The following is a 12,308-nucleotide window of genomic DNA, read 5'->3' as shown; positions in this document are numbered from 1 at the left end:
AGACCCCTCAATGGCTAGGTTCACTGAGCCTCAATGCTATTCCAGACATGGTAGGAACTCATGTAGTCTCTACCTAACACCTCGCCCATCAACAGATACAGCTACATCCCCACTTACAGATGAAGACACAAAGTACACGAGGGGTTAAACACCTGCCCATGGTCTCACCAACAGATGGTGGCAGAGCCATTTTGTCTTGGCATCCTATCTCTGGAGGCTGCACTGTCCATCATCCACCTCTGCCAGCACGGGGCAGCAGTGTGGCTCAGGTGCAAGTGAGAAGCAAGCACCCACAGCAGAGGCGCACAGCAGGAGAGAGAGGAAGAGGGAGATCGGGGGGCCTCTGAGAACAGGGGACAGAAGGACAAGCAGGCATTTGCCAGGCAAATGGGATCGTGGGGAGGATTTCAGGCAGGGAGGCCTGAGGGAGCTAGGGCCAAGAGGCTTGAACTCTCCTGGCAAGTCAGAAACGCCAGAAGTGGGTAGTCGGGCCGGAACACAGGGCTGAAGAAAGACTCCGGGAAGGCCAAGGGTGAAAAGGTGGGCAGGAGCTGATGCTGGAAGATCTAGTAAGTCAGCCTCAGAACCTAGACTTTATCCTAGATGTCATTACTTCCCAACCCTGGATACATATTAAACCCCTGGGAGATTTGAAAAACGCCAATAGGTGCTAGAATCGATGGCCTAGTGGTAATAACCATTGTGCCAAACTGTGGCCTGCAACTGCTATGTCCCAGTAAAAGGAATCACAGCTCCTCGGAAAAACAATGGATCTAGTACAAGATGAGCCCAGAACCCTGGGTCATATCAGACAGCAAGGAGACTACTGATAACTGCTGGAGCCCAGCCAGGGACTCAGAAGCCAACCTGGAGAGGCCCCCACTAGCCACTGATGAGACGATGAGCATCAGTCAGGATAATGACTACGGTGCAACAATACACCCGCAACATGTTTAAAACCAAGAGTTAAAAACAGTTACTGCTACTGGAGGATGGTAGTGAACCAGTTTGGTATTTTAGAAGCATTAATGCAAGAAAAGAATCAACCATTTCCTCTATGAACTTTACCACTGGGTCAGCACATGGTCATCAAAAGGAAGTGCCTCTGTTGGCAAATGAAGAAGGAATGGCAGAATTAGAATGTTGCCATGTTGCAAGCCCTTGTTAATTACCAGATTCAGGTACAGACTAGCAATAGCTGCTACCATTTCAAAAAGAAAGACAACCAGATGGTATATGCCCCCTGATGGAAGAACATGAAACCACTGAGGAAGTCGAATCCCACTCCACCCTGCAAAAAGGGAAACTGAATTTGGTCAAGTTTGTAGATCCAACTAGCAATGTATAAGAAATATAGAGGAGCCTGGCCGGGCATGGTGGCTCACGCCTGTGGTCCCAGCACTTTGGGAGGCCGAGCTGGGTGGATCACGAGGTCAGGAGATCGAGACCATCCTGGCTAACACAGTGAAACCCCATCTCTACTAAAAATACAAAAAATTAGCCGGGTGTGGTGGCGGGCACCTGTAGGCCCAGCTACTTGGGAGGCTGAGGCAGGAGAATGGTGTGAACCTGGGAGGCGGAGCTTGTACCACTGCACTCCAGCCTGGGCAACAGAGTGAGACTCCATCTCAAAAAAAAAAGAAAGAAATATAGAGGAGCCTATTAAATGACACTTAGGGATAAGAATACAAAATTCAGACTGTGGGAAGCTCTTCTGTAGGAACAACAAATGCATTACAAAGGGGGATGGATGGTTATGGGGGAGCCTAGAGTCAAGAAAACATCAACAGATCACAATGTGTGGACCTTAGCCAGACCAATTCAAACAAATACACATAAAATGTACGAGAACACTGGAAATCTGAATACTAACATTTGATGATAGGAAAGAATTTTTTAAGCTGTGATAGTACTATTTTTTAAAAGAGCTCTTACTCAGAGATACACAGTGAAAAGTTCACAGATGAGATAATATGTGAAATTTGCTACAAAGTGTTACAGAGTGGAGGATGGAGGAATGGATGAAAGAAGATTGGCCGTGAGTTCATAATTGTGGGTTCATAAAGGTGGGGTGAAGGGTGCCTAGGGGTTCATTACACTATTCTGTTGACTTTTACTTTTTATAGCTTGAAATTTTCCATAATAAAAAGTTATAAAAATACTAGGCCCCACCTCCAGAGATTCAAATTAATTGGTCTGGGATTCAGCTCAGGCTCTGGTGTGTTTTTAAGGCTCCCCAGGTGTTTCTAATGCCCAGCTAAGATTGAAAACTACTGTAATCACTCATACACGAGGCACCAAGAGCCTGCCCAAAGCCCAAGGCAGAGCCTCCCCGAAGCCCAAGGCAGAGCCTCCCCTAAGCCCAAGGCAGAGCCTGCAGAGGGGAGGGAGCTGGCCTGGGCAGGGTCAAGGAGCCAAGCACATGAGCCTGATCAGGTTGGGGAAGGATGAGGAGGGGAAGGCATCAAAGAGTGCAAAGATTTCAGGCTCGGGTGACTGTAGGGTGCTGGTCACCGGAACAGGTAATGTCTCAGGGCTGGTAGCTTTGGGGTCCTGGGAGAAAGTCCTGAGTGCATTTGGGACTTACTGACTTTAAGGGGGCCTTTGTGACTTCAGTGGAGATGTCCAGTGGGCAATTTGGTTTGTGGGTCTAGAGATGCACATCGAGATCTTGAAGCAGATACAGAGACTTGAAACCCTAAAGGGTTGTCCCCCAAACTGAGATAGAGGTTGGGATGGCTGCAGCCAATGGTGGCATGAGGGCCCTTCAGGAAACAGCAGCCTCTTGGCCCCTGCATGTGGGGGGGGGGGGGAAGGGGCCTGGATGACTTCACACCCTTCATGAGCACTCTCCACTCCTCCTCCTCCCCTCTTGTCCTCCCTCCTCGGATAGAAACCCAAGGGCAGTTGGCTGAACCGAGGTGCCCAGGCTCCCCGGGCAGGTGCAGAGGAACTCCTGACTATTCCCACAACCTTTCTTAAAAGCCCATGCAATCAATCAGCATTTGTTAAACAAACGAATAACAAGCACATCTGAAGGAAGACTCCATGGTGTCAGGCATGTCACCCATGCCAGAGCCCAGTGGAGCCACTGGTGTCAGACCGGCTTGACAGCCATGTGCTTCATTTGACATTTATTGAGTGCCCATAGATGCTGGGTACTGTGTGAGGCAGGTGTGAACAGGAAGCCCAGAGTCCTGCCCTCAGGGAGCTTGCATTCTAATGGGGAAGCAGACAATAAACAATTGTACAAACACACAAAAGCTTTGGAATTCTATAAAATGGGTTCTCAGCTGGAGGAAGGGGCCATGAGATGCAAGGGCTAGGCCTAACTTCCCCAGGCACTGCCTCCCATAATAACCCAGGCTTCCAGAATCAAAGAGCTGATAGGGCTCCACTTTATAGCAACAGCAACTAAGGTCCAGAGCGGAGGGGGCCCACCCAAGGTCACCCATGAGTTTAGATCCTCAGACAATTTTGCATTTCTAATCAAAGTCTGTAGTGGGAATTTTGTAAGCAGTGAGTTTATTCCTCACTCTTCTAACCCAAGAGATCTATCTTTTCCTTTGAGCCAAAACAATCACTGATCACAGAGGACCACAGGACCATCCCTCAGGAGAGGGAACTTACCACGGAGTCCAGGAACTGAATGTAACACTCCAGCCCAGGCCTGGTTTCACAAAACTGCCGGAAAAGCAGCCTCCCGATTGGCTGCTTGTCACATAAACTGCAGTAATCTCTGTCTGGAGACAAGAAAAGAATAATGTGATGAGACCCAGGAAAAGGCCAGGCAGGACCTTCCTGTCATTCCCACATCTGGGCTCAGAGCCCTAGATGGATGGAGGAAGGTGACTGGCAAACTCTCAGAACCCCTTCTTCATTTCATGGTCTCTGCAGACTCAGAGAGATGTCAGTGTAGAAGAAGGCACCAGTGATGACCCAGCCTCTACTCCCCACCCCACACCCCCGGTCCAATGCTCTGATTTCTGTATGGACATGCCAGCAGTTCTGGGGACTGTGATTTCATCTCCTTGGTGGCCATTAAGCACATCACATTCTCTGATTACAGTGACTGGATAAGGCTGGCAGGCCTGTAATGTAAGCCAGTCGAATCAGAGTGGACTGCAGACTCCCTGGGAACACTGGAGCAGAGGTGCTGTCTTCCTCTGGAGGTCATGGTGAGTGGGTGTGAAGCCAGGTGCTGCAACAGTGTTCTTGACACTGCAAGAAAAGCCGCTATGAGGATGAGCCTGACACATCAAGGAGGTGAGAGCTGGGAAATTACAAGAAGTAGAGTTGGTGCCCTGGTGATGTCATGAATCTCTGGATCAAACCATGCCTGTAGCTCAAAACACATCTGAAAAGCTAATTTATGAGACAACACATTCTCCTTGTTTAGGGCAGTTTGAACATTTTTAGAAATTACTTGTAATTCAAAGTATCCTAATGGATACAGTTTTTAAAAATCATTTTTGCCCAACTGGAGAAAAGCCTAGTCTTAGGATGCTTCAAATTATGAAAACCCTGGCTTTTCTAGTTAGGCACTAAAGGCACGGAGACAGGAATTCACCCGCGCTTACTCAATAGCCAAGAGGGTTCTGAAGAGGAAATACTGCAAGACTCCCATCAAGAGGCCCAGAGGCCATGGTGTTAGCCAATCATTTGCTGTGTTACTTCAAGCAATTCACTTGCCCTCTCTGGGCCTCTGTGTTCTCTGAAAACCAGAAGGGCATGCTGGAGTTGGGATGGGGGCCCTTTCCCTTTTGGTTCTTCCTGCAGTGATGCTAAAGCCTCTCCAAGAAGTTCTCTCCGGCCAGGAAGATACTCGAAGGAACCACTGAAACATGCTGCCTCAGGCTCTCTGGCGCACGGAACACTAGGCCATCGATGTTGCAGCTGCACGGGACACAGTCAGATGAGTTCGTGGGAAACAGGGAAGAGGGCGATAGAGCCTGAGAAGGAGAGCAACTTGCAGGGAAGGGATGACTATAGTCTACCTGGTGTAGAGGAGCTAAGATACCATCCCCCCTAGAAAGGATTTCTCTTGAGATACGCCAGGCAACAAGGGGATACGAACACAACCACTGCGCTGGCACACTTTGATTCTTAGTCTCAAAATGCTTATCCACAGGATGTAAAGCTATGGCTTGCCGGGAGGGAGGACCTCGTGGTAGCTTGAGTGTGAGTGTGGGCTCCGGAGCTAAACTGCCTTGATTTAAATCCCAGCCCATAGCTCACCGCCTGTGTAACCTGGGGCAACAGGCTTGACACTGCCCCTCAGTTCTCTAGTCTGTAAACTGCGGACGGTAAGTAGACCTAACTCCTAGAACCGTCCTGAAGAATGAGTAAGACAATACATAGAAACCACTCAGACCAGACGCTGGCACATTAATAAACCCCATTTCTCATCGTTATGGATGTGGTAATTTGGTCTGTTCCATCTCCCTTTCCTTTAGGGAACCTCCTTTCTCCCAGTCTGCACCAATTCAACCCAAGCCTCTGAATCTAACAGGGGAGCTGACGCCTCCCATGCTACGGAGACAGGCACGTGACTCAGTCATAGCCAATCAAAAGGCCTCTGTCTCCTGGCCACTGTGCTACGGTCACGGATGGACACGTCACTTAGTCATAGCCAATCAGAGACCTCTCTCTCTGGCCATAATGACAGGTTCAAGGGTGGCCATGCCTCAGTTCTAGCCAATCAGGTCAGGGCCTGTGATCCGTGGGGGCCCTGGAGTCCTCCCAGGGCTTTTGCCAGAACTTCCAGGAAAGACACTGTCTGTTCCCTGGGATGCCAGCAGGGCTCTTGGGGATGACTGGTCAGCCGAGGGCTGCTGAGACTGCCTTCCCCCCAAGCAGCGAGAGCCCACGGAGGCGCAGCCCGCACACAAGCGGAGATGAGCGGAGAGAGGAGCCCTGAAGGCAGCCCCGCCCTCCCGGGCATTTATTCACCACACGGGGACACGGCCTCAGCACTCCGCTGTCTGCCTCCTGGAAAGAGCCGCAGCCAGGCCCCCTTCTTTCATGGGTAACCTACCTGAGGGCAGGGTTTTTTTTGGAGGAATTCGCCTGGTCTAAGTAGCGGATGTAGAAGAAGGCACTCTAAAACGTGTCATTCTCTCCCGAATGAGTATTTGGATCACCGTGGATGAGCAACCTGCCAAGTCCCCTCTTGGCCCACTCTCAAATGGTTTTGTGGCTCCAACTAGCCTTGGACTGCAGCCTAAACTCTGCCCTTCAGCCGTGGGCGCAGTCTCCACCGCTCCCAGCACAGATGGTTCACAAATAGCCACTCCAACAAGCATTTAGCCTCAGTGTATGCCAGGTTCTGACGGGGAGGGGTACCTAGGGATGTGGTCCCAGCCCGCAGGGAGCTTGGACTCAGATTGGAGAGGTCAGCAGGAGTGTGTGTGGGTGAACAGACAAGATCTCAAGTGACAGTAATAAAATGTCAAGCTAGATGAGTGTGATCATCAGCCACAGTAGGGAACCTGGTCTCAGCGGCCTGTGACAGGTCTGCAGCTTGCACCTGTTAGCACAATGCCCTGCAGATACAGCCTGCATTCCCGTTGCCTCCCACTCAACACAATCCCCCAAGGGGAGGAAAACAAATCTTTGCATCCTTTCCCAATCAGCCGAGTTTTTCCCAGCACAAACACAGAACCAAAGTAAATTACCTTGTGTCAAATTCCATTTTTATTCAATTATGGGAGAGAGCACCATGCTGCTTATGTGATTTAAGCAAGGTACCCCTCTACCCCCACCTTTTCCAAAAGCAGTTTTGAGATTTCATGTGCCATATTGTGATCCCTTAAGGGTTCATTTGACAGATTTTTTTTTCTCTCCATATGGCATTTGCTGTCAGTATGGAAACAAGGCCGTTATAAACTCCCAGCACAGTAAACACCATGCGATTCCGACACAAGCTGTCAGCACCTCAGTTCCGAGCCTCTCCCAGCTGTAGAGAGGATCCCAGGCAAAAAAAACTACTCGTTGGAAGCCTAGAGAGAAATAAAAGGACCAGTAATGATCTTTTTAGATTTTTTTCTTCACCTCAAATAAAGATCAACGGGTCCATTTTCTGAGCAAGCACACACACAAAAACAAAATCATCCCTAGTGCAACATTTACAATTCCTACAGAAATGGATAAGGAGGCCACAGAAGGAAGAATACGAATTTGGGAATGATCAAGGTGACAGGAAGAGGCGCAAATCAAAGTTCTTGATGTATCATGAGCAAACCTGAGGTATAGGTTGCTTCTGGAAAGTCAATGACATTGAAGGTGGAAGCATAAGAAGCTCTACGATACATGCTTGGAGTGGGCCCTTTCTGATCTGTTTCAACAGAAGCTGGCAATGTTGTTGAAATCCAGCTTAGAAGCGGGCCTGCCCACAACCTTTCTCCCAAGTGTGGTCTGTTGGGGTTGGTGAGGAGAAACACCTAGGACAAGGGCAGAAGACTTTTCTCTCTGTCTCCAAATCTATCTTTAGGGGTGGGAGAACACTGGGATGCTGTACACACAGACACGCACACACTGTCCACACAGACGCACGCACATACACACACGCACACGCATGCGCACTTGCTCTTCTAGAACATGGAACTCCTGCTTTCTATGTGCCTCATTGATCTTTTCCTCCAAGCCAGAAAGAGGCTGCTTTATGTAAGACATTTGGGAGTAGTGACCAGGCACGGTGGCTTACGCCTGTAATCCCATCACTTTGAGAGGCCGAGGCGGGCGGATCACCTGAGGTCAGGAGTTCGAGACCAGCCTGGCTAACATAGTGAAACCCTGTCTCTACTAAAAATACAAAATAATTAGCTGGGCGTGGTGGCAGGCGCCTATAATCCCAGCTACTTGGGAGGCTGAGGTAGAAGAATGGCTTGAACCTGGGAGATGGAGGTTGCAGTGAGCCAAGATCGTGCCATTGCACTCCAGCCTGGGCAACAAGAGTGAAACTCCGTCTCAAAAAAAAAAAAAAAGACATTAGGGAGTAGGGTATGGGGAGCTCTTCAGCCCCTAAGTATCCACAAATCATCCAGCCATTCTAACTTTGTTATTTTGGGTCCTTCATTCACTCAACAAACTCTCTTCCAAGGTCTCCTGCTTTTTGATACTAGAAGTTTCCTTTGATGTTAAGGATATCTTCTTGAATTCAACACGTGGGGATATGTGGGTAAGTCAGTGGGAAGGGACACATCTTATACTCACTGGCAGGTTACTGATCCAGCGACAGGCTTGGAATTAACAGCTGACCAAAAATGGAGGACATCATCTCTGTGATCTGACATTTGGAAGAGGAAGGTGACTGGGAAAGGGGAAGGGTCTAGAAAGCCCATCATAAGCCACAGGGCACTGAGCTGTGCCCTTGACGAAGGAGCAGAGTGCCCTGGGAGGGGGTAGGCCTGCTTATGCACACAGGAGGGTGCTGGGAGATACACTGGGAAGGCAAGCTGGACTCACACAGGAAAGGGCTGGACTCTCAGGCCAGGAGTCTGGAATGGATTCAGTGTCTGACTGGTAAATCAATAATTTAGAGCAAAAATGATTCATGTGCAGCCCACAGAAAAGGGGACGAAAATGGGGTGGCGACAAGTCTGAGACATTTACAGAGGAAGTCATTGGTTTGGGAGCTATTGTGGCCTGTGGGCTCAGGCCCCAGCTTTTGGGCAGGGAGGCTACCAGCTCCTGCGGCTGGGATCCTGCTTTGGTGAGCGGCTGGACTGAACTGGCTTCAAGAAAACGACATGTGTTGTTTGTTTCTTCAAGGGATTGACACTCCCCACCTCCCCGGCATGCCCACAGCTGGCCTGGGAAGGCGGGATTGCCACACCTTCCTGCAACACACTGAATTCCAGCCTTGAGCTCAGACAGAACCATGTCTACCCAGCAGGCAGTCCCTTTAGCAAGGTACCAGACACTTGCTTAGTCCTTGTCCTTAGCAGTTTGCTCACTGGCCAGCGTGAGAGGGAGGCACATTCATGGTTAACACTGGAAAGAGAAGCCACATAACAATGTCGGTGTAACAAAACCGCATAAATCAATTGGGAAGTGTCCTGGAAGGTGTCGTGGCAGAGGGGGCAAGACACCCTCTCATGATGCTGGGTCAGTTTCAGGCGTGGCGGCCACGGAGAGCACCCTAGAATATGGGAATGGGCAGGCAATGCAGGCAGGGGGAGAAGCTGAGTCCAGGTGAAGAAGAGGGAAGAAGGTCAAAGCCAGAGAGAATGGGGCTTGAGGCTGGGAGGAGGGGAAAGGAGAAGCTACAGTGGGGAGGTGAAACCTCCAGGTGAGATGCCAGGAGGACCTGGAGGGTGTGCTGAAGTGTGGGAGAAGGTGAATTAGGACAAGAATTCTGGGCTAGGTCTGAGACCACCATAGGATGTCACTGAGTGGACCTTCAAGACTGTCTTAAAGAAAACAGACAGAAAGTGGTATGTCACTCAGGAATGGGAGGTGAGGCGCGAAGGGGCGAGAACCAGCAAGTAGTGTTAAGTGAGCGGTCAGCAAGTGTATTAGGCCATTCTTGCATTGCTATAAATACCTGAGCCTGGTTAATTTATTAGAAAAGAGGTTTAATTGGCTCATGGTTCTACAGGCTGTACACGAAGCATAGCACTGGCATCTGCTTCAGGGGAGGCCTCAGGAAGCTTACAATCGTGGCAGAAGGTGAAGCAGGAGCAGGCATGTCACATGGCCAGAGGAGAGTTGAAGGGGAGGTGCCACACTGCAACAACCAGATCTCACAAGAACTCACTATCACCAACAATGAGGGATCCACCCTCATGACCAAACACCTCCCACCAGGCTCCACCTCAACATTAGGGATTCCATCTCAACATGAGACTTAGGCAGGGACAAATATCCAAACCGTACCAGCAAGTACACTTCCTTGGTAATGAATATAACTGGCTGAAAATCCACATGCTAAGACACATGCACATACAATAAGCAACACACGTCTTGGGGGCCTGGGCACAGCCAACTCACTTCCAACTCTGCCCTTCCCAGGACAGGGCTGACACTTGCCAAGTTGTCAGCCAACAGAGGGTACGTCAACCAACAGAGGGCACAGCAAGACAAGGGGCTCCTGTCCTCACCACCTTCACCTGGTGAGATTTGGGTGCTTGGGAGAGACCTCGCTTGCCTCTTAGCCTATCATTATAAGCCACTAAAGATACCACACCCCAGGCCTGTTGCCAAGGACACCACAGTGGATGAGCACTGGGCAGGGGTTGGTCTCAGCTCTGCCATCAATTCTCTGTGTAACCTTGGACAAGTCACTTCCCCTTTCTTGGTCTCAGTTTCCTCATCCATAAAATAAGGGGGTTCGAATAATAACCTCTAAGCCCCTTCTCAACCTGGAAAGCTTCTTGGCGTGCCAGCTTCACAAATGCAGATGATTACAGGGACTTGGACCAGATTCCAAGGTCAACCTTGGAGGTCAGTTTTAACCAGGATTCCAAAACCTGTTTCCATCCAACCCCAATAGGGATTCCTGATCTGGCATCTCACCCCCTGGTTCTTACGGAAGGGTAGGCAAAGTTTTCTGTAAAGGGCTAGTAGGAGATATTTACTACTAGCCATATGGTAGCAGTTTGAGGGCCATATGGTCTCTTTCACAACGATTCAGCTCGCTGTTGTAGTGAAAGCCTCTGCAGACAATACGCAGGCACACTCGTCTTATTGCACTTCACTTTATTGTCTTTTGCAGATACTGTATTTTTTATATGAATTGAAGGTTTGTGGCAAGGTTTGTGGCAACCCCGTGTCCAGCAAGTCTATCCGCACCATTTTCATTTCCCCAACAGCATGTGCTCACTTCCTGTCTGTGTCACATTTCAGTAACTCTCAAAATATTTCAGAACTGTGAACTCATCCCACCTGGGAGCCTACTGAAAATGCAGATTCTCATTCCCCCCACCCCACTTCAGACCTACTATATTAGTCTGTTCTCATGCTGCTAATAAAGACATACCTGACTGGGTAATTTTGTAAAGGAAAGAGGTTCACTTGACTCACAGTTCCACATGACCGGGGAGGCCTCACAATCATGACAGAAAAGCAAGGGACGTCTTACATGGCAGCAGGCAAGACAGAGCGTTTGCAGGGGAACTCCCCTTTATCAAACCATCAGATCTCGTGAGACTTACTATCATGAGAACAGCATGAGAAAGACCCACCCCCATGATTCAATTACCTCCCACCAGGTCCCTCCCACACATGTGGGAATTATGGGAGCTACAATTCAACATGAGATTTAGGTGGGGACACAGCCAAACCATATCACCTACTGACTGAATCAGAATTTCACTGGTAGGGCCCAGAAATCTGTGTTTTAACATACTCTCCAGTTTAAAGCAGTGCTTTTCCAGCTATCTGGAAAAGAACCAGTTTTTTAAATTTCCAATCCATCATGGACTGATACTTTCGTAAATCTCACACTGTTCACAACTTTCCATGGGAGTCTGACAACAGCCAACTGCTTTATAACCTGTTCCACAAGATGAGTCCACTGATCACACACCTGGATGCTACAGCCACATCGAATTGCTATGAGTGTTTCTAAGCATCTCTGTACTTATCACAGACCAGTAAAATCAGTCCACGAATCGCACTTTGAACTGCTCTAGAAACACAAGGTCTTGTATTCCTTTCTTTGGAGAGTCATCCCTTCCCCTATAATAATTCTTTGGGTGAGGCCAACACCAAGCTCGGAGATGAGCACAGGGCCCAGGCCTTACCAATCTGAGTCTTTACTTGAACATTTTTTGGCACTCTAAGGAAAGTTACTTTTTCTTTATCTGAAGTCTTAAACTCTTAGGACCATGTAAGCCTGGAGTTGCTGGTGGCTATCTTGTGGCCATATAGAAAGAACCTGTCAGAGAATGAAGTCAAAACTTTAGAAAGTAGAATAATAAATAGTGTCCTGATGATGTTTGAGACCTGGATCCAGCCATACCTGAAGCCATGAGATTTACCCCTGGACTTTTCAGTTACATAAACCAACAGACTTCCTCTAACCCTGAAGTTAGTTTGAGTTGGGTTTCAATCCCTTGCAATTTATTGGTGCTGAGTAATAAGCCTTCAGACGTAATGAGTATCTGGAAGACTCAAAATGAAAACCTATATGCAAGGGCTTTGCAGTAAAGTGCTACACTGTCAGGACACCAGAGCAAGATGGGGCAGTACTATTAAAGAACTTCTGTCCTCAGTCTCCACCACGAAGTGGGATCCTCATGGATATTCTAGAACGCCTATATCTACGGCTGATTAGTACACAGTTCAGAAACACCAAAGCACTA

At 48.9% G+C, this 12,308-nt stretch overlaps 1 protein-coding gene across 7 annotated transcripts in view; it reads right to left on the bottom strand.

Annotated features, from left to right (window-relative positions):
- The window catches only part of GRK5 (G protein-coupled receptor kinase 5), a 251,111-nt gene that overhangs the window by 72,053 nt on the left and 166,750 nt on the right, over positions 1 to 12,308 (bottom strand). For 6 of the 7 annotated variants that reach the window (XM_024252945.3, XM_063727015.1, XM_054521377.2 and 3 more), the window contains 1 exon segment: positions 3,631 to 3,743. The exons of the other annotated variant lie outside the window; for it this stretch is intronic. In XM_024252945.3, the coding sequence (XP_024108713.1) occupies positions 3,631 to 3,743 (113 nt within the window). 7 annotated transcript variants of the gene reach the window in all.

The sequence above is a fragment of the Pongo abelii genome, chromosome 8 (genome assembly GCF_028885655.2).
Source record: "Pongo abelii isolate AG06213 chromosome 8, NHGRI_mPonAbe1-v2.0_pri, whole genome shotgun sequence".
Classification (NCBI taxonomy): Eukaryota; Metazoa; Chordata; class Mammalia; order Primates; family Hominidae; genus Pongo; species Pongo abelii.
Note: the sequence above shows the minus strand (reverse complement) of the source record. Positions and strands in the feature narration are given on the sequence as shown.